Source organism: Xiphophorus couchianus, chromosome 20 (assembly GCF_001444195.1).
Source record: "Xiphophorus couchianus chromosome 20, X_couchianus-1.0, whole genome shotgun sequence".
Lineage (NCBI taxonomy): Eukaryota > Metazoa > Chordata > Actinopteri > Cyprinodontiformes > Poeciliidae > Xiphophorus > Xiphophorus couchianus.
In genome coordinates this window covers 15416011-15442498 of record NC_040247.1, presented here as the reverse complement: position 1 = coordinate 15442498, position 26488 = coordinate 15416011, and the positions used below count along the sequence as shown (strand labels likewise).

Sequence of the window (26488 nt, the reverse complement as noted above, 5' to 3'; positions counted from 1 at the left end):
ATATGTGACCACACCACAATATGTCACAGAGAGCAGCATCTATGCATATAATGTTGAAGATCCATGAAAAAAAAAATCCCTTTTGAAAAAAAAAAAATCACCCACAATACTTCCCACAGTCCCAATAGAAGCTATGAAGTTTAAGGTTGAAACATATTTTGGAAACGTGGTGAAATGAGTGACGGGAACATGCTGCTGTTAGTTTAGGTCGCCAGGGGTCAGCATTGGACGGTAGATGCTGCTGTCTACAGCGGGAGCTAATCGGTGCCGTTATTAATCAGGTGAAGCGCAGACTGTTTTGTCGAGATTTCTTGCTTATAGTTTTATATATATATGTATAGATATATTCTTCAGCCGTTCTCTGCTGGTGTTCATGTGAGGAGGAGGTGAGGTGTTATCCACTGTGGCTTGGGATGCGCAGTGCGCTGCTGACTGCAGTGTAAACAAGACTGTCCGAGCCTGCGGAGCTGCAGATCACCACGCACTTCTTGACAGCTGCTTGAAAGACACTGTGTTGATCAAGAAGCGTCTTTTTTTCCTGTTTTCCGATCTCTGTAAGCGGATAAGAACCTTAATTTAATCGGCGCCTTTAAAAGGATTTTCTGCGCCTTTTCAAATTAAACTCCACATATGTCACTCAGTGCATCTACTACTTCCGTGCAAACACCACTCCCAGATTGCCCTTTAAACACCTCAACGGTTTTAGCTGCAACGAAGCAGTCAACTTCTTGGTTTTTTCTTTTTTTTTTAATATTCCAAAAATGACGGACAACCAGGAGAACACCGACGCTGAGGACGCGTCTCCGTCGGGGAGCCCGACCTTGCAGCTCCGGCCGCCCTGCGATCGTCTGCCCTGCCATAAGAGCAGCGTGTGCTCCCGCTCCTACTTTGTGGTCGTGATGGTGTTTTTCCATGTCTACATCATTAATGTCATAGCGCTGCTGTTTTACGTGCACTACAGCAGCGGGCAGGAGGACGCCAGCTCAAGCAGCGATGCTCCCAGCGGAGGTGGCCAACCCCAGCGCTCGGAAGCGCGACGTCCGTCGCCATCGAAGCCCGACTTTGTGCGGGATGTTTCCCTGACGAGAATCGAGGGGATACGGGTGAGAGATATGTGATGATGAGTCTCTTTTGAGTTTTTATTTGACCTGCTGCATGTAAACTAGCGCTGATGTATGTTTTTAGGTGGGACATGTCCAGAAGGTGTCTCTGGTGCCAGGCAGAGTGCATGAGATGAAGACTTTGAGCCTGAAACCGCTGCTGTTTGGTGAGAAGAACAAATACCTATGGGAGTCTCTAATAGCCGAGCATAGAGCAAACATCTGTGTGCCTATTGCAAACCTACAGTTGCTAAAAGTATTGGATCACTTGCCTTCTCAGAGAACATTAGGGTTTAATAAGATCTTAGTCCAACCTTTGCAGGTATGCTTAGAAATTTCTAGGAAGGCTTTCCACAAGGTTTAGGAGATTGTTTGTGGTAACACTTTACCCTCCTTCCAGAAGCTCATTTATAAGATCAGACACTGATGTTGGGCAAGAAGGTCCAACATCAGGCTCAGACTGAGCCTGATGTTTGTTGTTTTAACATTTGTTTTGTAAGGTCTACATTTTTTAATACTTTTAATTGGGTGTGCATTAATCCACTGCAGCAAAACACCATCGTAGCAAAAAATCTTAACACAAAATGTAAACCACCCTAAATTTATTTTAGAAATATCTATGTTTCTAAGTGTGTGTTGTTGTCTTATGCAGAGATCCCTGGGTTTTTGTCAGAGGACGAGTGCCGCGTGGTGATGCAGCTCGCTCAGCTGAAGGGTCTGATGGAAAGTCAGCTGATGGTACAAGAAGGCCAAGAGGAGCTGGCTAAAGAGCTCGACCTGAGCCCTGAAGAGATTTTTAACCTTCTTGATATCAACCAGGATGGACAGCTGCAGCTGCATGAGGTGCACGTCAGCTTGTGGATTTGAAAGTTATTTATTTCTTCTAAGAGTGAAATATCTTATGCCGTCTTTCCTGCTGTGCCTCAAAGATACTGACTCATTCCAGAGTGAGAGACGGCATCTGGCTCACTCCAGAGAACCTGCGAGAAATTTATGACGGGCTCAAAGCCGATAAGGATGGCGACGGTAAGAAACTCTGTAGTACTTCATCATAACTGCTGGGTTTTACCCAAAATGATCTTTTTCAAACCAGCCTCTTCATGATAGCAACAGTAACAGTAAGTAAGCAACGGTAAGTGCAATAAGGTAGAGACTGAAAGCATTTTTTTTTTTTTGCAAGGATATGCAAAATTAAATATAATCATTGAAAATATATTTATATCAAAACATACTTGAGCTTAGAAAAAGCACATAGAAGTACTGCTTATACAGTAAAGTCAAACTGTACGGCTACAGGTGAGAAAAATGCTTTTTTCCAATTCTTTTTTCAGCCTCTTGTTAACCAGAGATAGAATTAGGTAGAAACAGCATTGGTTTATCAGAGACAGAACTGGACCCGCTTAAGGACTTACACAAGTTTGTACTCAAGCCAGTTATTGTATTCAAATTTGGACTGCTATTGTAAAGGTAAAGTTGATGCTGCTGTACTCGTAGTTCGCACCAAAAACTACTACTTTGTGGATATGTGGATTTTCCCTGTGAATGATTGGCAAGAGCATTTAGAAGAAATAGAGCTGATTTCTGCATGAACTGATTATATGAGGCTCTTCACCCTGAAAATATTTTAAGTTGTCCATCCATCTGTCTGTCCCTCCGTCCATCCATCCATCCATCCATCCATCCATCCAGGTAATTCATATAAAGCAGTTTTATTTTTTATCTTTCTTTGGTTGTAAAACTTTGCAGTCATAAGGATTTTCAATAGTTTTTTTTCCAGTTTGAAGCCTTATGGAGGTTTGTTGGATTCATCTATAAGTTCTGTGGAAATGTGTTTAGGTTAATTACTGTTGTCATGGTGACAGGTTTGCTGAACCAGGAAGAGTTTCGGCTACTGAGCAGCGACGCCTTCCAGCGCTTCCTGCTGGAGCGAGGGGTGAAAAGGAGTCAGCTGGTTCGGAACAGCCGGCACACCTGGCTCTATCAGGGCAAAGGAGCCCATCAGGTCCTCCAGGAAATCAAAGAGAGGTGAGCAAGTCTAAACTGCAGATGATGATTCAGAAGTTTCTGCTTACTATATGTTTAAAGGTGGCTCTTCTTCCATTAAAGGGTGACTCGCCTCACTCGGCTGCCGGCCTCTTTAGTGGACCTGAGTGAGCCGCTTCAGGTGGTTCGATATGAGGAGGGGGGCCACTACCACGCCCACCATGACAGCGGGCCGGTCTACCCTGAAACAGCATGCACACACACACGTCTTGCAGCAAACACCTCCACTCCTTTTGAGACTTCTTGCAGGTGAGGCACTGACAGAACGTTCAGCTGGGATTTCATCTGTCTGATGTCATTACTAAACTGTGCAGTGTGACAGCTGGCATGCTACGTTTGGTGACTCGACATTGTGCGTCTGCTGCTGGTTTGCTAACTGTTTGTACATGCATGTGTGCGTGTTCGTTTGCATCATACGTGTGTGTGTCAATTTAAACCTGTGTTGCACACTTAGGTACATCACAGTTCTCTTCTACCTGAACTCTGTTGATGGGGGCGGGGAGACCGCATTCCCTGTGGCAGACAACAGGACCTATGATGAAGTGGTGCGTAAATGTGTCCGAAGAGAGTTGGAAAAAGTGTACAGTGCTTGGGTTTCACGTCTGTGCTAACTCACATGTTTGTCAGCGAGTGGTTGTGCTTGGCATGAGGGACATTGTTCCACTTAGTTCCAGTTTGTGTTTTAGTCTCTGATTCAGAATGATGTGGATCTGATGGACACCAGAAGAAACTGTGACAAGAGCAACCTCAGAGTGAAACCCACCAAAGGGATGGCTGTTTTCTGGTACAACTACCTCTCCGATGGAAGAGGTGCGGAAATTATAGCGCATGCTTTTTTGGAATAATTTTTGCAATGATTCCATTTCATTTCAAATGTAAGATTTTAGTTTCAAAAGTGATGTTTTCCTTGTTGAAGTCAGGTGTTAAAACCATACAGTGACATTTGTTTATTGAATGATTTGTGCTAGATTTATGACACAGGCAGAAAGGGTTGATTTGTCATTCTTGCATTTTTCACATTCTAAACCCAATTTTATTTATGTTTTTATTTATGTTTTATTGTCCACAGTTTCAATTTGATATTATAGGGTAAGGGTTTGCCCAAGGCTTCACAGAACTGCATCTAGTTGCATTTTCTTCCTTAACTGCTTGAATTATTTTAATTCAAGCAGTTAATTCACCACTGCTCTTACAGATTCTAAATTAACGCATTTGTACATGACTTGTCTGTTTGTAGATTTTTAAAATGTCAAATCCAACAAGAGATGTTAGTTGTTTTATGTTTTACAAAATGGCTATGTGTTCATTCTCTATAATCGCCTAAATATTAACTATGTATCAGAAAATATCTGATGGTGTGCAAAAGTCTCCTAACATTCCACATGTTCTTATTCCTGTACTAAATCCAGACTTTCTTGTAATACTAGTTTAGAAAGCAAAGACAAATACTGATTAAAATTGTTTTCAAAATTTTTAGGAATATCTTTTTCCTTGAAAGGATGTTTTATAGTGTTTACATCTGTAAATGTAAATCAAACATCTCTGTTTTTGTTTTCTTGTCAGGTTGGGTAGGAGAGCAGGATGAATATGCTCTGCATGGAGGCTGTGTGGTCACCCGCGGCACTAAGTGGGTAGCCAATAAATGGATCAATGTTGATCCAGATTACCAGCGCCAGGCTCGCTACCAGCAGTTGGTTTCACAGCTGCCAGATGATGAGAATGACGATGATCTGACTTCGAATGCAGACATACAGAATCCCAGCATCCATCAAGATTTGTAGCTCCGACACCAATACATTCATATGTTTAACAACAATATCCTCCACCTCTTCCTCTTTCCCATGCACAGCATTTTTTGGACCAGTTTGCAGGGTTGAGATTTATTCAGGGAATGAGTTCACTGTGGGAAATAGATCCTTTTTCTACAACAGTCTGTTTATTTTGTGTATTATTCTATTTCTATTTCCCACTGTAGGAGTGTTGCAGTAGAGCCTGTGGAAGAATTGTAAATTTTAAATGTTTCAAAGTGTGTAGGGTTTAGTGACATCTAGTGGCAAAGTTTCCAAGTGCATGCTGTTGATTTTTTTTCCCTTTTTGAAACTCATCTTCCAGACCCTGTAGGTCAATATCAGCAGCTGTCAAAGAGAAAAAGTATTTTTTAAATTATTGACATAGCCAGGGTTTGTCTGATCCACTATAAAAATACTGCAGGAACCTGCAAAAAAGCGACTTAAACAATCTCTATGTAAACATCTTTTTTTTTCTTCAATAATAGCACAGTGTTTCTTATATTATTGTGATATCTTGCCTTTCTGCCAGTAGATTCCTCTAAATGTTACACACGTGAACTTAAAATGACACATTTCTTTGCATGCATAATTTAAAAGGTTTTGCTGTGGCTACAAGCAAATATTTGCACTAGAAAATTGTGACAGCTGCCGTTACCAAAAGAAGCTCACACCTCTCGGTGTGATGCATGATGCCTTGTCTATGTCTCTTCAGTACAATACTACTGTTTTCTTCTAGAATGCACAATGAATGAAAATGATGTCCAGAGTTAATTTTATTTATTTATTAAATAATTACTGAAAATGCACTCTCTCGCTGTTCCTGCACCGAATAAAATGTAAGAAACTCAACAGTCCTCTGAATCCTTCTTTTCCAACAATACTTTAAATATGCTTAAATTACATTTTAACATGACAATAAAATGAAAACAAAAACATAACCAAAAGTACAATGAGGTGCAAAGGATTTAAACTCTCCTTAATTTGTTTCTATTGAGGTGACAGACCTTCTTTTAATCTGTAAAACTGCTCTTTATGATCAAATTTTAGACTTTGGCTGCTTTTCATATGTATTCTGACCAGTTGTACCTTATAATGACAGCTTGTTCTGCACTGTGTGATCTTCAACGCCATCATTTGAAAGTCATTATCTTTAAGAAGCAGGGAAGATTTGATGCCGTATCTAAAAGATCACTTCATCATTTACATTATAACAAGTTTTCAGCTTGCAACACTTTCTAAATTTCGGATGAAAAATGAGATAGGTACAATTTCATAAAACATATTTTTCAAAAGCATAATGTTGTAGTTTTCCAACAGCTGCTTTATAAGATCTTTTTATCTTGTCACTGCATGCAGTGACAAGATAAATGTTGGTCTGGGCTTAGTTGTTAATGTTTGACATTTTAAAGTTGTTTTCAGGAGGCGCTAATTTGCTCTAGCAGTTATTTCCTGATTTAAATGAATGGCATGTACTTCATGATATCTATGCGCCAGTAGATGCAATTTTCCCATTTTGATGAAGAATGGTTATGGGTCTCATCAAAATTAAAGCCCAGGGAAGCAGAAAATCATGAATTTAATGTTAAAAAAATTATCAAGCACTTAATTAGACTTAAAGAGTACCAATTTATTTATTATTTATTTTTAAAGTTGCTACTAATTGTGACTTTTCCATTTTGTAAATAAAAAAAATTCTAAGTAAATTAAAGGCTGGATTAAAAAAAATCATTGTGAGAATATGCTATTGCATTAAAATCTACTTTAACTTTTAAAATTATTGTAGTATTTTTTTTCTTTGCAGATTAATGTTGAATTTTAAGAATCATACCATCGGTGCAAAAATAAACATGTTTTGTGCAACATAGCAAACTTGTAAGATTTAGAAATATGAACAAATGTGTGAAAGGTTACTGGTAACAAGATGCCCAAAGATCAAATCTAAAGCAGGTTCAGTGTTATCTGTAACAACAACACAGGTTCATTCTCTCAGTTCTGAAGGCTATTAGAACAAAATGAATGGAGTTAGGAGTTTGATAAACAAAACAATTCCCCCAATAGACAGATACTAAACAGAACATGAGTTCCAAAGTCCAAAAAATCACTAAAAATCCACCAGAAGACTTGGAACCATCAAGTATAAAGGATTAAAAAAGTCAAACCAAAGAAATAAACGTTGACTCCTGCACCACACTGTACGTTTTATATAGCTAGTTCCTAATACCTGTTTAAACTTCATTCTGCTCATGGTCATTCACCTCCAAATGAAATTTAACAGCTTCTTTCACATTCATTTTTTTCTTTTCGTTTGATATCTTGTTGCCTTTAAAATGTTGTGCCGCACTGCAGGGCCTGTAACAGAAAATTTTCAGAAAGTCAGTACATGAAACAAACATGGGTGTGACATCAGAAATTTGAATTCAATAATAATAAGAAACTGTAATTACTGTAAAAAGCCACACAGACAATGAATGGTGAGATATTTGTGTGTTATTTCTGGATTCATCGCATGTGACTTGTAAATCAGCCTCTTTTACTCACCGGTGTTGGGTCGTATCTGGGAAGCGATGCTGCCCCACGATGGTTGAGGCAGTAGAGTACAGCATCATGAACAGACACAAAAACATGTTGTTTTCTTAGAGTTTCCGAGAAGAAATCACCACGCTCCAGTTGTTCTACAACGGACGCTGTAAAGAAGGAAGGGAATCAGGGGATGACAAAATGTATTTCTTAAAGAGCAGCTTTAGAAAAGTGAGTTTCACTCACCTTGACATCCAGAGAAGTAGATATCCACATCAATCTCACTGAAGTCCTGGAAGATCTGTTAACACAGAAAAAATATTGTTCTTAAACAGTAGGACTGTTTGCTCACACTGTTGTTCACTAAGTGGTGAATCTGTGAACAACTTTCAGAGATGCTACCTTTATACCCAGTCTTGACGCTCGCTTGTTTTCAATGAACCTGTTCACATGTGGAATGGTCTAAATACAAGGGGGTGGAGGGTTACCACTCCTCAACTTTACCAGTTTTCTACTGTCCCAACTTTTTTGGAATGTGCTACAGGCACCAAATTCTAAGTGAGTGAATATTTAAAGATATGCAGTAAAGTTAATTTGTTTGAAAATTAAATATCTTGCCTATAAGTTGAATATAGGTTGAAAATTATTTGCAAGTCGTTGTAATTTGGTTTCATTTATGTTTTGCACAACATCCCAACTTCATTGTAATTGGAGTTCCAATTAGGCTGAGAAGCACTGAGTCGGGATGTGGCAAAGAAAAACAAACAAATTGCACAAAGTCAGCGTCAGCAAGAACTTCTTCATTGCTCTGCCGAGGAAAACAAGTACTAGTACAGACTGAACTCAATTTATCTTTTATTGAACAAGAAAACTGGCAGAGTGAAGTTGATTGCTGAGCAAGAACTCAGTCAATAAACCATTCCAGTAAAGGGACATGACCAGGTCCTTTTATTTATTTATTACTTACATTTGTCAGTGTCTGTATGGCCACAGTGTCAATGAAGTTGGCCGTGGATAAGTCAAGGATGATGGAGTGAATGTCCCATGTCCACTTCCCAAGAGACCCAAGAGACACCTGTTCTAAATCCCGACTCAGAGTGTCCTCGCTGCTGGAGCCCAGAGTGGTGGTGTCCCCGTCCTGCAGCTCCGACATCCATCCCAAACTGGTGCTGTCTGGATGTCCTCCTTTGAGGTACTCCCACCTGGAGCAACCGTCGGGCGTCCGGGGAGTGGTTGGGATCACAAACACTGTCCCGTTTCCCCTCTCGGCCCGACTCTGTTCCTCCTCCTCTGCAGCTGTCATGTCTACGTGTGTGTCTCTCCAGTCGTCAGCCTCGTCTTCCTCCACTGAGATCTCTGGAGGCCCAGAATGCTGTTTAGCTGCTTTCTGTGCCCGTTTCTGAATAATTAGAGAAAAGGAAGTAGTTTAAGCTTTGGTTACATCAGTGTAGAGCACAGATATTATGAATGTCTTGTTTTTGCATTTAAGTTGTCATAAACCTCACAGTAAAAATTCAAATATTAAAACTGAACAAAAAAAAAAGATCATTTGTGCTTTATGCTGGACATTTCCCACCTCTCCTTTTGCCTGCCTCTTTGCTCGTCTTTCAGCTCTCCTTTCTCTTCTCCTCTGTTTGGCCTCCTGCCTCCTCTTATAAATAATCATTTTACCAATCTCAAGCCCACTCTGGAAACAGGTAAACATTAAGTTAACATCACAGTTAAACAACAGAAACAAGAAATGGATGCTTTGGTAAACTTAGTATGCTATAAAATCTCCCATAAAATAAAAAAGATTAAAGTAAACATCTGACATCCGTTTTTATCTTCTCCCAATTTTTACTTCAAGTTGTTCATTCAATATTTAGGCTTCTTCGTCACTTTTCATTTAACCACCAAGTGTTTGCAGTGTTTTAACTATTATTAAGGAAGTATTTTTTATTAAAACTTTGAACAAAACGTTTGGCTCGTCTCTTCCTTAACACAGCCGGGTTCTTCTCGGCGAGCAGCGGCCAGCTGTAAAACGAAACTAAACAAAGCGTGTTCACGTCACAGATCACAGAGTTTAATTCCATACAAAGCAATGAACAACAAAGCTGCAGAAATACAGAGATATGCATTTTCTCACAAAATAACAACACACAAGGAGAGACAAAAACAAACACGAAACACACAGACAGACAAAGGCGCCCACGTGGAGAGAAAAAGATGGAAAAAACTCTCTTTCTTTCTCTTTACATGTCCTCTTAATACAAAAGGGGTGTTTCCGTATTTTAATTTATGCAACGAAGGCGTTCCGTAGTTCAACCAATCAGAGAGCCACCTTGGAAAAACGTCAACCTTCCCCTAAGTTTTAATGACCAAACTCAAGAGTCATTTTAGTTGTTAAAGTTATAAGTTAATTTCACAAAACCTATTTTACTCTTTTGGACTCAGCATCTCCCAAGATTTGAATCTTTGCCTTATCACGAACAGTATTTAAAAGGTGTATCCGAAATTAAACATAGATGTTTCCCAGATTCGAAATCTGTGATCCACTCCAGATGCAGCTCAGAGCCCCTGGGAAACCCCCCAACCTCCGACCTCTAGGCAGGGGATGATATTATTTATGGCCTGCTAATTTAAAGCCTTTCAAGAGAATAGTGTTTTGTGGCTGCTCTAAGTTACAGCCCTGCCAGAAGAATGTTTATCTCTGCTTAACATTTGTCCAAACAGGAATGTTTATCTCTTAAACGCACATGGCATGAGATTAGCCATATTAAACACTCACCAATATCCATATTTCCTTAACACTATCTAGGCTGATTTAACTGGTGACTCAAGATGAAATGGTTGTTTGCCTGTCCCTTAACCTGGAGGAAATATGAGGAGATTTACAGCAAAGTAAAGAGAGAGAGAGAGAGCACTCTAATTTACTCCTGCTTTTTACAAAATCATACCACAAAGAATTGTTTGGAAACAATATCATCTCAACTATACCTTATCTTTAAGGTATAGTGTATTGTTGACTGAGATGTTGTCACAAAATATTTAAAACATGCCCCAGAAAATACATGTCAGAGAAGAAACAACATCTTTTAAATAAAATCTTATTGAATTCTGGTCTTTCACAATAAAATAAGTAATTATTTTGTCAATATAAGTAAAAAAAATAAAATAGTGTGAACAAAAATATGAAACACTTACAGTTACCAATATATTGTAATACTGAAATGTTTAATAAAAGGATAATTTAACAAAAGAACAGAAAAAAAGAGGACCAACCTTTTCTTTCAGGGCCTCCAGGTAGAGTTCAGCATTGGCAAAATAAACTGTAGCAGAGGAGCGGAAAATAGTAACACCTGGAACCTCTCTGGCCTGTCACATACATAAATATCACCAGATTATTTTGCAGTCAGAGCAGAAAAAACCCCCATCTATTTTTGGCTTTCTGTATGTTTATCTCACCTCTCTGTGTGTCTCTATGTCCACATAGAGTTCTGTACCAGGAACATTTCCCAGAACAGAGTATGTAGGCCTAATTAACAGAAGTTGAAACATGTATTTATTTGTCATTTGTCTGTGTTGTGGGACAGTATGTTGAAACTCTGATAAGGTGATGAAGAATCTTACATCTGAGTCCTGAAGATAACTGTGAACAGAGAAAAGACGATGGACGCAGCCAAACCCAGGTCCAGATTCAGCAGCATTGTTGACATCCAAGTCACTAACCAAACCACCTGGGGGTCGCAGAAATCAAAAGGTCCATCATGATGGCACTCAAACATTAAAGTCCCTGTCTAATCGCAACATCTCACCAGATCGATTTTGCTTCTCCTCCACAGTGTAACGACATCAGAGTACTGCTTGAACATGGCCTTCAAATTCACAAGAACAATCGATGCGAGGACGGCCTAAAGCAACACACTTAATTAGACCTAAACCAGAGTGTGACCTAACGCTTGTGTCCTGGATATGAACTGTCATTGTAGTTGTAAAAGAGAGGAAAATATCTGACCTTTGGCAGCTCCTGGAACAACATCCCAAGTTTTAGTATCGTCACCAGTACGATCAGACCAGAGGCCATTCCAGCCATCTACAAGAATGACACCAGAAGTTTTAGTACATGTGTATGGAACATATCAGTCAGTTTGGTCAGAATAAATTAGATATAGTCATATAGTAGGTTGAACAAACAAAATGATTAATAGATTTGAATAAATTGCTGATGCTGACATTTACAGTACTTATTTTAGAACCATTCAAGTTAAAACAATCACTTTTACTCTTAATGTCATTCAGTAAATTTAACTCATGACATGCTTGATTTATATATTTTAGGAAAAATACAATTTGAAAGTGAATTATTACATTTAACATACTGAAAACAGTATGCAAAATTTCAAATGGTAAAAACAGGTAATGAATATTTTGTATATTTATGGAAATAAATAATTTCCCATTTCCACTTAATGCATAATGTAAGATGCTGTATTACAAGTAAAATGGTTTGCCTTGTAGAAACAAGTAATATTTACAATCTCATGTCATTTGTTGCTTTAAAACTATTTCACTTTGTTCCTTATGGAGAAGCTTTAGCAAACAAAAGTGTTTCTAAAGTTCTTTTAAACATGTCTTGTTTCATTTGTTTACGTGGGTTTTCTTTTGACTTACAACTAAAAGTTTTCTTTTCTATTTCAGAAACTGCAGAATGACTTAAAATGGGAAAACAGAGCTAATTTAAATCTTGTCTGCTGTTGCTTACTCACTTGAGTTTTTCCTCCAGTGGTCTCCTGGACAAGACTTCGAGACATGGAGGAGCAAACAGAGAAACACTGGAAGAAGCTTCCCACTGCATTACTGAGACCCAACGCCACCAGCTCCTGCACCACGGTGGAGGAAAAGAATGAATCAATAATGCAGGAAAATACAAAAGACGAATAAAAGCAGATAGATTAAACAGCCTGATGTGAGAACATACTCACCTGGTTACTGTCCACCTTGTATCCATGCTTCAGTGCAAATGTTTTCCCAAGTGAAATAGATACAGCATAACCAACAATGGCCAGAGCAAAAGCGTCACCGATTACGTCTCCAAAAAGACTCAGGTTGGGCATAGAGGGAGCGCTTAAACTGGGGAAGAAGAAAAATGCAAAAGTGGTGGGAAAAAAGCCTCAACAGAAATAATAGCAGCCTAATCTAAATCCAAAACACTCACCCACTCGGGATCTCTCCAACAACTGAAACACTGTAGTTGTTGTTTAGGTGTATAGTGGATGATAACAGAGTCGCTGCTACAATCTAAAGAAATTATATGACATGAATTAAAAACAAGGATATTTCACAACACTGTTCCAGCCCTAGACATTACTCATTGAAATATAGTCAATCATGGACCAGGTGTAGACCTAATTATTAGCCATATATTACACATTTCTGCGGTGAAGTGCATAAATGTAGGAGTCTTTCCATTACTGCTGAATCAGCTGCTTATTTCCACTGCATCTATGCTTCTTTTTTTTGTGCTGCATCATCAGCAGCACTGAGCAGTGTATACACCCCTATACACAGTGTTAATAAAGCAAAAAGAGGCCAAAGAGTGTATCTTTATATCCACTGACTGTGATGAGTTCCACAGGAATGGGGACCGGCAGCTTTGTGCTCAGAAACGAGTTGAGCTCCTTCGCTCCAATCAGGAGAACAATCGTTACAGAGCTGACCAGCAGAGTGGGAAGATGAGTTTTTGGCAGCGAGAGGCAAAGATCCACCAGAGTCTGAAAATTAAAAAAAGACAAAGCAGAAGGAAAGTTAGTAATCCTTTAAATTGGGCCCTAAAATACTGAAACAGAGGTCTTTAATGTTGCTGTATACTTATCTAGAAGCTGCTTCATCGTTATTGTGATTTATTGTAATTCGTCTGAGGTAAAAGTTTAAAAAAAGCAACTATTTTCTAAGTTAATGCAGCACTCTCTTTTATTCAACACTTTCCTTATGTAACAAAAAAATCACTCCCACTGTTCTCTTGAACTAAAGACCAATATCAGAACTATAATTTCTCTCTAATCTAGAAAAAGTGGTCCTTATTAAGCTTCAAAGGATTTTAGAAACCCATGACATCCGTGGGGAGTTTCAGTCAGTTTTTACACCACAGCACTGATACAGTTAGCTGAACAATTTTTAATTACATTCCTTTTGAACAAAAACACTTCTGCAAATGCTTCTGTTTTTGTGTTCTCAGACTTATGAGTACCCTTTGAGACCACACATCATAATAATCTGAAATTTATAGGGGAATATTTTGTTGGTAACCAAGGTACAGGTACATCCTGGTTTAACTGGGGCAGGCAGGAGTTTTTCAGTTTGTTTATGGGGTCATTTCTATTCTGCAGTCCCTTCTCACTTTGGGGTCCTACAGAGATCCATACTGAGTCCACTGCTTTTATTTTTGAACATGTTGCCTCTTGAGTTCATCTTTAGGAAGCACAATGTTGCTTACCAAACATAACTTTGAAGCTGTAAACATACTTTAATGTATTTTTGTAAACTTATCCATTTAAAATTACATACGTTTGTATTTTATCAAACATTTGTACAGAAATTTTGAAAAAGGTACAGAGCTGTAAAGAACTCGCAGACTTTAAAAATGGTTTTAATGGCAGGTAGTATTTTGTGAGATTAGAAATAAAGTCTGACTTGTCAGTGTTGTTTATTGAACAACATATTTTTAGCTTTTATTTTATTTTACTTTACTTTTTTTTTTTTGCATATATGTTGGAATTGTAAGAGTACTCATATATGTTGGCTCAAATAAGCCCAGTAAGCCAGAGTGAGCAGATGATGATACTCACATAAACTTGCGACAGAGGCCCAGTGAAGCGCTTCGGGGAAACTTTAAATAAGTTCTTGAGTTGTGCCACTACAGCGTGTGCTGCTGCAGCTGATGTGTAAGCCCGCACCAGAGGTTCAGACAGATATGTTCCCACGAAGCCAAACTTTATAACACCCAACAGCACCTACACAAACACAGTCATTTATGTGGTCAGGAAGGTGCAAAAGCAAAACCTGAGAGTTTCTCATACTTTCTGCACTGTTTGCCAAACCTGAATAAGTCCTCCAAGGAAGGTAGTAACGGCTGCCACCTGCACCCTGTAAGCGTCCCGGGCTGCTACGTCCATTTCTAAAGTTAAATTGGTCCCGTTTGTTTTCAAGAAAAACTCATCGGGAGCGAGTCTCTCTGTCACACTGCCCACCATGATGCTGAGGACAGTAAAAGTACCTAAAAAATAAATGAACATATATGCAGTGACATAAACATTTTCAGCAAGAAATGCATATTTAAATGACATTCAAAGCTAAGAAATTTAATTAAGAACTTTAAGAATTGTTTGACATTTTTAAGATTTTCTCCAATCCACACAGGCTCATAAATACATATGTATTACATGTATTTACCTAAATCTCTTACTATTTTCCACAAGAAGACCCAAAAACTCTCCTTCAGATGACAGATTAAGATGTTTAAACCTGCTGTGAACTGGAAACTACAGAAAATCCAGAGGCACTGCCCAGTAGAGTCATTTCTACACCAAACTGACTGAGGGACTAAGACAGAAGCCCTTGATCTAAAATCTTCAGCTCAACAGAATTTCAAAGTAAATATAATTGACAAACAAATGATTTGTGAAAAATCTTTACATGCTCAGAAAAATTAAAGATGTAGCTTTTATGCCAAAAAATCTAAAACTGAGATCATGTATGGATTAGAGAAATCTGATAATAAATTATAACCTGTACAATCAGTTATTGTTTTTTAAATTAATTTAATCTGAACTTTAAAAAAGTGAGATTTTCAACAAAAAAAATTAAAAGACCCAAATTAATTTTACATTCATTCTGAGAGCTTGTAAATCTCTTATTCTAAGGGTTTTATGATTGAGACTGTGCTCACCAATGGAATTATGGCGTGATGTCCCGAAGAAGAAGTAAATTAAAGCTGGATAGAGAGATGTGTAGAGCCCAAATACAGGAGGTACAGAAGCCAGTAGTGCATATGCCATACCTGTGAAATGCACAATAATTTTAGCTCAATTTAAAAAATAAATACAGAAATACAGTTTAGCTAAATGTCAAAAATAATATCAAGTTAAGATCATTTTAGTCACTGCCTCAATCACTTGCAGCCAAGATCCATCTACTCATTTTTAACAATTATCATACCTTGTGGCAGGTGCATTATCCCCACACTGATCCCTGAGACCAGGTCAGGCATCCCATAGTCCCACACTGAGTACTTTGGTAGCCAGTACAGCACAGGACAGCTGCTCATTACACTTCGCTTCAGTTTTGGCAGAGTACATCTACAAAAATAGAAATGTTCATTTTCAAAATCATTTTTCCCGCAAAAAAATTGAAAGATGTATTTTAAAACAGCAAGCCCTTTACCTGAAGGAGTCTTTTAAACGATCAGTCAGAGGTTTGTGGATTTCTGAGAGTGTTTTTCTCTTTGTTAGCTCTTCCAGACTCTGCTCATCCAAGACTTGCCTCTCCACTCTATATTTCCCAGATCCTGCTCTTGAATCCATTTGAGCATCAGATGCAGAACTTAGATCTATTTATTATAATGCATAAAAAACTACAAGCCATCAGCAAAAGTCAATGAACCCCTCGATATGCCCAGAGCACAGCTGGATCTGCTCTTATATGCAGAAGTGTGTAATGGTTAACTATAGACAGGACATTGTGGACAGAACCATTGAAACTAATGAATGATCAGAACAAGGAACGGATGTTGACTCTGTTGATTTTAGATGACTTTGTGTTTCCATTCTGGCTAGATTTCTACTCAGCAACAAAAAGGAAGGCTTCCTACATTATTACAGGAAGCCTCTATTGAATAATTAACCTTAAAGTGTGTCTAATTCAAAAGTGTGTTCTCTCTTGGATTTGAAGACATTTATTGCAATCCTAGCAGCCTAAATGATCAGGGCTACAATTTATAGTTCAAGCTTTTAAAAAAAGCTGAGACCTGTGAAGAAACAAGATGTACTCAGTTCTTAGGAAAGCGCTGCCATGAAACCTGACTCTGAGCTGAGAGCAAAGGTTTAATCTCTTCTAGGATAGCATGCACATGGCAAAGATGAAGAAACTGGAAGAAGAATTATGCCCAATAAGTAGGGATACAAGGCAAATAAAGCAATTTATAAATAAAAACAAATTTGATCACATTTGCCATCCCAATTGCTTCAAAATATGACATTTTATATACAACTCAAACTCCTTTGACCCACTTACTGCCAGCAACAACACTGTCTCTATTTTTGGGCCAACCGCTCACAGGGCAGCAGCACCGGAGGGGGTTACATACCTTGGCCATCGAGTTTGCTCAGATCCCTCTGAGCCTTCTGACTTGCACTTTCAGCAACATCAACAACACGTGTGGCCTGAAGAAAAACATGGATATTTACCGGCTTTCATAGACCGACGAAAACTCAGTGAGTCAAGAAGAGCAGATGACTTTGGTAAGATTTTATCACAAGCAAACAAACTGTAACACAACGTTCTCATCTGCATGTTGACTTTACTTTATGTAGAATGCAAAAAGTTTAGCTTGACTAATTTGCACATTAGATTGATTACAATGAAAAGATTAATTGTCACAACTGATTTTCTAACCTTTTTATTTACATTTTTGTCAAATATTTTATTAGAATTTATCCCAATTTTGTAGGATGAAACTTGATATTTTGATAGACTGTAAAAACAGTTTTCTATAAAATTATCTAATGACAGAATAACCTTGTGACTAATTTACTATATTAACTATCTAAAAGAGTAATCCAATCGCATCAATGCAGCATGTTATTTTTTTTTAGTTAAGAAATATGTATTTTTGTAATTGGATATAAATGTTTGTGTAAACAGATTGGGAAATCTCAACCAGAACCTTCAAGCAAAACATTATATCGGAGAGGAGTAAAAAAATAAATACGAGCGATATATATTCCTACGAAACCTGTATAAATTGCACATACTATTTTTTAGTAGAAAATTATGTTTAGATTTTATATCAGAACATGAAACTGAGACATTTTATTTTTGGAAATAATACTTCACATACATTTTACTTATTGTATGTTTTAAAGGTGATGAATTATTGTTCCATTTATGTTAAATATGTTGGAAAATATTTATCCAAAGAATTTTCAAAAAATATCTTCATTTATTTTATTACATGCTTCTACTACATCTTTACGAGGGTTAGAAAAAATGGGAAAGGCACTATATTGAGCTAAATGGAAAGAAATACATCTCCCTCCTTAACTGTCATGTAAGAGGCAGTCATTCAAATCACAAATAATACATTTGGATTAATAATCAGAAATGGTTTATTTTTGGAGTAATTGCTTAAAATATTTTGGTGTGCATTGAGCACCTGCATACACTTCAGTATACTAAAAAACAATATAATGAACTGAAATCTCTTTGTGTTTTTTGTCTTTCAGAAACCACTACATTTACTACTTATTCTGGTTGTGTAAAGTTTCCGGTGTTTTCTTGTAAATAATCAGTTTCCTGATAAATTTAGAAAAGAATGGATCTTACATCCAAACATGGGTTGGTGCTGCTTGAACAGCTCAGGAAGATGAGAGAGGTTGAGCATCTGACGGACGTGGTGCTGGTCGCCGAGGGCATCAGCTTCCCCTGCCACCGAGTCATTCTGTCCGCCTTCAGCCCTTACTTCCGCGTTATGTTCACGTGTGGTTTGCGTGAGTGCAGTAACAGGGAAATCTTCCTGCGTGACACACCTGCAGACAGCCTGGCCCTCCTCCTGAACTACATGTACACATCAGATCTTCCTCTCACTAATGACAATGTGCAAGGTATATCAATTGCAGCTTTTCTCCTGCAGATGGATGAGGTCTTTGCACACTGTCGGCAGCACATGACTGAGAACATGGATGCTTCCAACTGTCTCGGTGTATATTTCTTTGCCCGTGACCTTGGTGCAGAGGAGCTGGCTGATCACGCTCAACGCTTCCTAAGGCAGCACTTTGTCCAAGTCTGCCAGAATGAGGAGGTTCTGGAGTTGGAGGCCCATCAACTTGGAAAGCTCCTGAGTTCTGATGATCTCAATGTGACAAGAGAAGAAACTATCTTAGATGTTGTCCTTCGCTGGGTGAAGTATAACTCCCTGATGGATGGAGAGCTCCGTGCTCGGCATCTACCTGAGCTCCTGAAGAAGGTCCGTCTGCCGCTGGTAAACCCTGACTACTTAAGAGAGGCCATGAGGAGGAACACAGCTTTGCTGGCTGATGCTGAATGTCTGAAGATGTTGAATGAAGCCCTGGAGGCTGCAACCATGCATCCATCTGCTGTGCCACGCAAACTGAAGCTCAGGTACGGAATGGAAACCACAGATCTGCTGCTTTGTGTTGGTAACGACGGCGGAGGGATCAGGTCAAGGTATGGCAACTACACAGAACGAAGCTTTTGCTTTGCCCCATCAACTGGCCGAACCTACTACATCACCTCCCCTCGCTATGGAGACGCTCTGGGATATGTGTGTGGTGGAGTCGTTACTGAAAGAAATGACATTATTGTAGCAGGAGAGGCAAGTGCACGCAGAATGGCCCGACAGAAAGACATGAACGTTGAAATCTACAGGTAAGAATAAGGTGACATTGTTTCCAGCTGAAAGCTTGTTTTTTCTCTGAGAAACTAATTGTGGTGTGACTGGGTTTGCAGGTATAAAGTAGAAGCCCAGGGCAGCTGGGAACACCTAACATCTGCAGAGTACCGGGATTCCTACGCACTGGGGTCTCTGGGAGACACTCTGTACCTCTTGGGGGGGCAGATGAAGCTAAAGAACCAGTTTCTCATCACAAATTGTGTGGAGCGGTGGTCTCTGCAGGGAGGGCCCTGGCGGAGTGCAGCACCTCTGCCTTTGCCTTTGGCCTACCACAGTGTGGTCAGAATGAAAGACTGCCTTTATGTGATAGGTGGACGCACTCCACAGGTACTATTAACATCTATCTTTGGTTATGTGAAACTTAGAGCTTTACACTTTTGCCAGCAGCTTATTATCGTGTCTGCACCTGCTCTGCCTTTTCATTCTCTACCCCACTTGAACTTCCAGTCATACCGTATGGATGATGAGCCGGACCGTCTTAGTAACCGCCTCCTGGAGTACAATCCAAACACAAACAAATGGACTGAGCTCGCTCCAATGAAGTACTCCAAGTACCGCTGCAGTGCTTTGGTGTTGAATGGGGAAATCTTTGTAATAGGTAGGTAGGTTCTGGACTAGTTAAACTGATAAAACTTAGGAATGATTACAATGCATTTCTCTTCACTATTAGAACTTTCATTCATTTGACAATAAAGTAACATTAGAACAAAAAATAGTGACATTTGGAAGGACAATGCTCCTAATGTGATAAACAAAAGATAATTAACTTCCCTCTTCAGATTCAAGCCACTCAGCTAGATCACAAACACCAAGATCCGATTCAGTCAAATTTAAACAAAATACTTCTATACACACTAACCTTTTCCACCCAACTCATGCAGCACACATGCTGTCAAACGATCAAGAAACTATCTCTTCTTTCAACTGTACACTCTGCTCTTCATGGCCAATGTGGAATCAACTGTGCCCTCCTGGGTGCAGAAACCTTACAGCAGCAAAAGAAAATCTCCGACATGCACACACTTCTGCATTTAACAATGTCTTATAACTAAAAGCTTGAAATGTTAACCTAATTCTGCTGCAATCTTCTCTGCAACTTTCTCTCTGACCCGTCTGCTGTATGTTGTTGACCTGAGTTAATCAGACACAAAAAGGCTCATAGACTTACAGGATGAAAAAGTATTATGTGGAGACATACCTGATAACAACAAAAAAACAAGAAAGTCCGTAATATTGCTAATTAATTACAATTGCATTGATTTGGTTATTGGTGCTTACGTGTTTTGCAGGGGGAATAGGATGTGAGGGAATGGACCGAGGGCAGTCACGTCATTGTCTGAGTGCTGTGGAAATCTACAACCCAGATGGAGATTACTGGAAGGATGGACCTCCTCTCCCGTGCCCCCAACTCTCACTGCGTACTAATGCCTCTAATGCAGGAACTGTGGGAGGAAAAATTTATGTTTGCGGATATTACAAAGGAGCAGGTACTGACAGGAAATTTGCACTGACAATTTTCTTTTTTAATTTAGTTTCAAGATGCAACTAAATTTCTTTCTGTCAACTCCTTCATCTCAGATCGTCATGACGATATAACGAAGGACATACTGGAGCTGGATCCATGGGAGAACCGGTGGACAGTGGTGACCCGGCGCGCACTGATGCATGACAACTATGATGTCTGCTTGGTGGCAAGTCTCAATCCGAGGGGACTCTTATCCCCACCCTCAGACGTAGTCAAACTGTGATCCACAGCTGTCAGTCAGAGTAGAGTTTGGATGCGAGAAATCGGCAAAGGAAATTAAGCAGTGATGCACTTATTAGTCTGAGTGGAAGAAGGTATGCGCTTAATGACTTGAATGCACTTTGGTAGGCAGAGTTGTGATTTGTAAATACTATTTTGTGTGTATTGCTCCTGCAGAGAGGATTTCCTGAATCTTGCAGACTCAGTGAATATTTAAACCTGCCTATTTTTACAAATATAAAAAAAGTGATTCCCTTTACATCTATCATGATTAATAATGACTTGTGTTTCTTCGATATAACATATAAACCCAACTTGGACTTGGACATCCCCAGAAAAGATTATTCAGTTTTTGATGACTACAATTGCAAAATGGTACATCATGTACAGGAAGCACCTGTTATAGTTTTATAAATTGAACATTTTACATCGTAGTCATTGAACTGTATTTAGTATGCTTGCTGAAGCTGAATAAAAATGTAATTGTTTTGGAAATAAATATACACTTTATTTGGAGCATTGATGCTGTAGCTTGATTATACACAATAATTTTTTTAAATCATTATTGCATAAGGATGTTGTTTTCAGGGTTTCTACATATTTCTCCTCATAGGTAGGAGATGAATGAGGGGGATGAACAGAAAAGAAAAGAGAGGGTGGATTGTGGGGAGGAATAATGGAAAAAGTGATATGTGGAAACAATCAGGAAAAGCAATGAACCACTCATGTTACATTATTGCAACATTGCAATAAAGACATTAATATGTACTTTAAATTCAAACATAGATCATAGAAATTATCAGCTTTAATCAAGTGACACAAATGTTTAATTTGTTTACCATTTTATTTTCACTCTGAAACTGGAAATATAATTGAACTAAATGATACAGCAGTGCAAAACTTAACTACAATGTTTTAAGTAAGCCATGAAAAAAATTCAACAAGACTACAGTACAGACCAAAAGTTTGGACAAACCTATGTGTCCAAACTTTTGGTCTGTATTGAGTACAGACCAAAAGTTTGGACATATAGGCGTGTCCAAACTTTTGGTCTGTACTGTATTTCAATAAGATTGTGCAATACTTTGAGGATCAGTCTGCACTCTTATATGCTACTACAGTTCTTATATTAAGCTATATATTCTTAAACTATTCTTGAGTTCAGACCAAATCAGGAAAGTTTTCCAACATAACTCTAGTAAAGTAATAATAAATATTGTTTTATGTTAACAGATTTTACTCATGTCACCTATAAAAACAAAACTAAGACTGCTTAGGACTGTAGATTTTCTCTAAAAGTCAAATTCAGAATCAAACAACTCCCATAAGTCTCCTTGTTTTACTGGGCTGAGCATCTCCAGGATGGGTTCGATGGCAGCGAGGCACTCTGAGCTGTTGCTGTCCTGGGACCAGGAGCTCGGCGGGTTCATGAAACATCCTGCGGCCATGGAGGATCTACTTCCTTTCTTCCCTGGTATCAGGCTGCCTGAACCGAGGTTCTGCTGGTCGGCCAGGATGTTCTGATCATGGTTCTCATAAAGAGGTCCTGATGTTTTCTGTGACTTCTTACAAGGATTTATAGGTTTGGTGTTTTCATCTGGGACAAACTGCTTCCTACTCTGAGAGAGCACCAGTGGTCTCTTTTTGCACCTTTGGCCCTTCAGATTGAGTCTTCTCTTTCCGAAGACGCGCCTGCAGCCCTGTGTGGAAGTTTCACCCTGATGTTTAAGGTTGCCTGGCACATTTGGAAGCTGTGTGCCTTCACTTTGACTGCTCTTCAGAATGTTGTGCGCTGACATCTCCCGCTCTGGAGATGTTTGAATGGCGCTGTCTAACATTGATTTAGGACTGGGTTTATCTGAAGGCTTAGGAACAAGAGAGTTGAGCAGCTTCAGAGCCTCCTCCAGCATTTTTTGTTCTCTTTCCTGCTCCCCTCTCAGACACTCCACATTACTCTTTAAGCTCTTTAGTTGTGTTGCAAGCTCTGATGTGGCTTCCCCATTCTAAACAAACAAACATTTATGCTCATTATTGATCAATGATCTGTTTCTACTGCTGTCAAAAATTAGATACCACCATAAATTGCTAACCTTTTGCAGTTTTTCCTCCAGCTCTGCCATTACTTCCTTCTGAGAGCTTAATTTGTCTACCCAAGTCTCAAACATCTGGGAAATGTCTCTCTTAAGGCTCTCCAAACTAGTTTTCACTAAGGTGATAGTGGAAAGACAGACATCGTAACTTACCCTGCAGTCGGTTCAGTTTAAAATGAATACAAGAATCTATATTCTTGTAGCTTCAGCATCAACTCCTTTTATTTGATGTTTAAATCAACATCAAAGGAGTTAGATGTTTCTTATAATCTTACAGAATGATCTTGATCAATAGTTAGCAGTGCTTTATGAAGGCCTTAAAATGTTTTTTGGGGGGGGGGAAATAGCAAATGGACAAGTTGGGGACCAAAAAGTGTCAGGTTAAAAAAATTATCAACCAATGTTGATCAGTTTCTAAATGTTCACCACACAACTGGTAAAAAATCTGAGGGAAGCATCATTTTTCATTTCATCATGTGTTTCATGCCAGGATTTCAGCTAAAGAAATCAAGTTTGACTTGATTTAAGAGCTTGATTTAAACGAAAAGCTTAGGTTTACTTGAAGAAAGTCAACTTTCTTTAACTTTTTGTTAAAGTTAACAAAAAGTTAACTATTAAATTTGGAACCAAATCCATGGACGGATAGATGGATAAATAATAATAAGAAGAAGAAATTCTGAAAAGACAAATATTTTATTAAATTCTTTTTCCATTTTTCCCAGTGTATTATTATTTCAAACAAATTTCCAATTTCCATACATATAGGAAGGCTGTTAGTGTTTTTCATATAATAAAATCAGTGTTTGCTAAGTTGTCTGTTGCATATATGTAAAAAAAAAAAAGAAAGGTTAATCTTTTTAGCTTTAGGAGCTTATGTGCCTGAAGATTTAATATCTAAGTGCTTAGTGACTTGAACAAATCACAATTTCTCTAAAAATGGTGGTGCACTAAAGACAAGTGAAAAAAGCAGAAAAGCGCCAGAGACAAACTTTGCAGAACCTTCAGAAAGCATGTAGAAATGTTGATCAAGACCACCTTAAAACATTACAAAAAAGTCTGGCTCCTCTGAAGTAAAATGTATAGAAATAAAGGTGACTTGGGAGTTTTATACTGTATGCACAAATTGTAATAATAGGGCAAACAGCACCACACACTGGAGAAAGCAAATGTTTGCTGTTGTAAATTATTAAATGTATTGTAAGATTTTACAATACATTTATTTTATTCTTATTAGTGTAGTGGCATTGAGTGAGACACATGATGTATCACAGATAGGAGCCAACTCAATTCTAAAGTCAGCATTGAAAACAAACAAAAAAAAAAGGCATTAGGCGCATTTTAAAAGAAAGGAGGTCACCCAACCCTGTCTTTGTTGCATCACATAAATCCATCCCAGAAAATGCAGAATCAACTGGCGGAAAACTTACGTGATGATGCAAAACTGTCAAAATTTTCAAAGATCGTTTGGCACACAGATGTGTTTTTCTCAGTGCCAGCCACCAGTTGCTGAATCTGAAAGAAGTTATATGTTTTAAACATCTAGAGGACAGAAGTCAGTGATGAACACTGAATGACCGTCCATGTCCACTTACATTGATGAGAGTTTCTCTAATATGTTGGGATTCTTTTAAAAAGTGGTCACTGTTAAAAGAAAATACAGGGATTGTAGATGCAGTACACAAACATTTTTAGGCAACCTGTTTGTAATCAAATGAACTGATTTAAGTTTATGGTTCACAGATTCACCTGTCACTTCTCTCTTTTGCTTTTTTCCTGTCCTCTTCAAACTTGTCAAGCAAGCCTGAGGTTCTCGTTTTGTCCTTCATGTCCCCAAACAGAAGAGGTTTAGAGGTATATCTGTTTAAAATTGTTGGGTCACTTCCCTGAAAACAAAAATATAAAAACATCTCATGTGTGACTATCAGTCAGAGTGTAATTAATCATAATGTGTTTCATTGCAATAAATTAACTTTTTTAATAACATACTAATTTATGCAGGAAAGAGACTTACCTCCTGCGAACTTTGCTGGGAGTTTCTGGATGACAGACTCATTTCCTGAGACATACCCTGGGAATGTTCATGCCAAAACTGCGAGCCAAAGAAAACCTGGGAATCTGTCAAACTGGGATGTCCATTGGAGCCCACATTTCTGCTCATTAATTAGTCGCCATCATGTAGTGTGTTGAAAGAAAACAATCAAACACAAATTAACTAAAAAAAAAAATTTGTATATGAAAGGGCAATGTTAAGTATAAATATAATACAAAATAACAGCTTATTTATCCACATTGGGGGCCAAGAAACAATATTTAAAAATATAGCTAATTACCTGGTTCCAGCTGGTATGTTCAACATTTTCTTGATGTTCCTCAAATAACTCATTGCGTCTTGTTTCCTGCTTGAAAGATAAACAAGTTAGCTCAATATAAAAATTTTTTTTAAAAAAGTTAGCTTAAACATGCTAGCTCGCTATTTCAGTCAAACAGGGAAGGATTTAGCTAAAGAATGCTACAGATTACATATGTAAAGTTTAAAATCTAAACTGTAGGTGACATGACTACACTAATATAGAAATGTATCAACTCACAGGTCGCTTGGACTCGTCCCTGGGACTTATTTTCAAATAGCTTAAGAAAACCTTTAGGCTATTCAGCTGTTTTAGATTTCCCGCCGTTTAAACCTTAATTGCGAGGCGAGGTTGCGTTTACTGACCGTGGAAAAGAAAGCTTACACTCGTAAAGATATATGAGAAAATAACCGTTTTAGATTGCTATTTGTTTACTGTTCACTTAGTAATCATGCTCCTATTAATACCTTTTGGAATATTTACTCTTATGAAAAACAATATGGACTTAGTTTGAATTTAGAGACAAGAGATCTTATAACATGATAATCTTGAAGCAGCTCGTTTACTGTGGATTATAGAAGAGAAGAAATTGTCTTAGCTTAGCACCTTTGGTTATGCTGCACACTTGCCCTTGTTAACAATTAACCTGTTAACAAGACCTGCAGGGGTCTTACCTGTTTTTGTGAATATTACAAGTATTTTTTTTTCTGTATTTGAGAGTTATTGTTATTTTTAGGGTTGCACAATGTTAGATAATCTTGCACTGGCAATAAAATTTGTGAATATTGTCATGATGATAGTTGCCCTCCTATTTTCTATTTTCCTCTCCTTTCCATTTGTGACACTATCACTCTGTGATCTTCAACGTTGTGGGCAACGCCAGGTGTGAGTAGTATATACACTGCCATAACACTTCAAAACAGGCAAAATACCCTGAACACACCATCTTTATCTTTCAACATGGTCAAGGTACCATCATGCTAAGGGAGGGCCTTTCTTGAAAAAGAGACATAAACTGGTCAGAACTGATGGGGAAATTAAACTAAGCAATGAAGGAATGAAGAAACCTTGCTGGAAGTTGTAAAATACCTGAAGGTATGTGAAAGTTAACTTCAACAACTCTATATAAAAGTACAATGGAAACATTTATATAAAGATCTATGTGCTATTTTGGTTCAGTCAATGCGC

The 26488-nt window shown here is 38.4% G+C and overlaps 4 protein-coding genes across 5 annotated transcripts; 2 read left to right on the top strand and 2 right to left on the bottom strand.

The window, feature by feature from the left end:
- The first annotated feature begins 207 nt into the window (after positions 1–207).
- Positions 208–5782, top strand: p4htmb (prolyl 4-hydroxylase, transmembrane b). Of its 2 annotated transcripts, none has more exons than XM_028003377.1 (9): positions 208–1103; positions 1186–1267; positions 1753–1943; positions 2030–2126; positions 2963–3125; positions 3207–3392; positions 3598–3688; positions 3830–4018; positions 4707–4843. In XM_028003377.1, exons 1-8 carry the CDS (start codon positions 762–764, stop codon positions 3986–3988), a joined length of 1311 nt encoding a protein of 436 aa, XP_027859178.1. In that variant the 5' UTR covers positions 208–761; the 3' UTR covers positions 3989–4018; positions 4707–4843. The 2 variants fall into 2 exon arrangements, with proteins under 2 accessions (XP_027859178.1, XP_027859177.1); XM_028003376.1 differs by having other exon boundaries at positions 210–1103; positions 3830–3953; positions 4707–5782.
- slc26a6l1 (solute carrier family 26 member 6, like 1) lies at positions 5408–16090 on the bottom strand. Its single transcript, XM_028003374.1, has 19 exons — positions 15872–16090; positions 15647–15786; positions 15378–15488; positions 14530–14705; positions 14278–14442; positions 13051–13203; positions 12648–12730; positions 12415–12562; positions 12199–12312; positions 11448–11525; positions 11248–11343; positions 11063–11169; positions 10898–10967; positions 10715–10807; positions 9027–9137; positions 8418–8849; positions 7697–7751; positions 7472–7617; positions 5408–7282 (listed from the first exon to the last, which is right to left on the bottom strand). Exons 1-19 carry the CDS (start codon positions 16009–16011, stop codon positions 7256–7258), a joined length of 2445 nt encoding a protein of 814 aa, XP_027859175.1. The 5' UTR covers positions 16012–16090; the 3' UTR covers positions 5408–7255.
- Positions 16091–16796: 706 nt separating this feature from the next.
- kbtbd12 (kelch repeat and BTB (POZ) domain containing 12) lies at positions 16797–21392 on the top strand. Its single transcript, XM_028003375.1, has 6 exons — positions 16797–16947; positions 17932–19093; positions 19175–19445; positions 19566–19716; positions 20408–20605; positions 20697–21392. The coding sequence occupies exons 2-6, from the start codon at positions 18021–18023 to the stop codon at positions 20864–20866; spliced, it is 1863 nt and encodes a 620-aa protein (XP_027859176.1). The 5' UTR covers positions 16797–16947; positions 17932–18020; the 3' UTR covers positions 20867–21392.
- A 316-nt stretch (positions 21393–21708) lies between these two features.
- On the bottom strand, positions 21709–25676 carry ccdc36 (coiled-coil domain containing 36). The gene is made up of 8 exons (XM_028003531.1): positions 25541–25676; positions 25283–25348; positions 24964–25102; positions 24699–24835; positions 24545–24593; positions 24380–24464; positions 22953–23068; positions 21709–22865 (listed from the first exon to the last, which is right to left on the bottom strand). Exons 2-8 carry the CDS (start codon positions 25333–25335, stop codon positions 22155–22157), a joined length of 1290 nt encoding a protein of 429 aa, XP_027859332.1. The 5' UTR covers positions 25336–25348; positions 25541–25676; the 3' UTR covers positions 21709–22154.
- Between the last annotated feature and the right edge of the window lie 812 nt (positions 25677–26488).

Bases quoted from the DNA above. Each gene is read 5' to 3' on its own strand.
- p4htmb (XM_028003376.1), top strand. From the start codon at position 762: ATGACGGACAACCAGGAGAACACCGACGCTGAGGACGCGTCTCCGTCG. The intron at 1,268-1,752 runs GTGAGAAGAACA...TGTCTTATGCAG, and splicing joins CCTGAAACCGCTGCTGTTTG to AGATCCCTGGGTTTTTGTCA. The intron at 3,126-3,206 runs GTGAGCAAGTCT...CTTCCATTAAAG, and splicing joins CTCCAGGAAATCAAAGAGAG to GGTGACTCGCCTCACTCGGC.
- slc26a6l1 (XM_028003374.1), bottom strand. From the start codon at position 16,011: ATGGATTCAAGAGCAGGATCTGGGAAATATAGAGTGGAGAGGCAAGTC. The intron at 14,706-15,377 runs GTGAGCACAGTC...TTTATTTTTTAG, and splicing joins ATCACGCCATAATTCCATTG to GTACTTTTACTGTCCTCAGC. The intron at 7,618-7,696 runs GTGAGTGAAACT...CCTTCTTTACAG, and splicing joins CTACTTCTCTGGATGTCAAG to CGTCCGTTGTAGAACAACTG.
- kbtbd12 (XM_028003375.1), top strand. From the start codon at position 18,021: ATGGATCTTACATCCAAACATGGGTTGGTGCTGCTTGAACAGCTCAGG. The intron at 19,094-19,174 runs GTAAGAATAAGG...CTGGGTTTGCAG, and splicing joins ATGAACGTTGAAATCTACAG to GTATAAAGTAGAAGCCCAGG. The intron at 20,606-20,696 runs GTACTGACAGGA...CCTTCATCTCAG, and splicing joins CGGATATTACAAAGGAGCAG to ATCGTCATGACGATATAACG.
- ccdc36 (XM_028003531.1), bottom strand. From the start codon at position 25,335: ATGAGTTATTTGAGGAACATCAAGAAAATGTTGAACATACCAGCTGGA. The intron at 24,836-24,963 runs GTAAGTCTCTTT...TTTTGTTTTCAG, and splicing joins CCCAGCAAAGTTCGCAGGAG to GGAAGTGACCCAACAATTTT. The intron at 22,866-22,952 runs GTTAGCAATTTA...TTGTTTGTTTAG, and splicing joins TGGAGGAAAAACTGCAAAAG to AATGGGGAAGCCACATCAGA.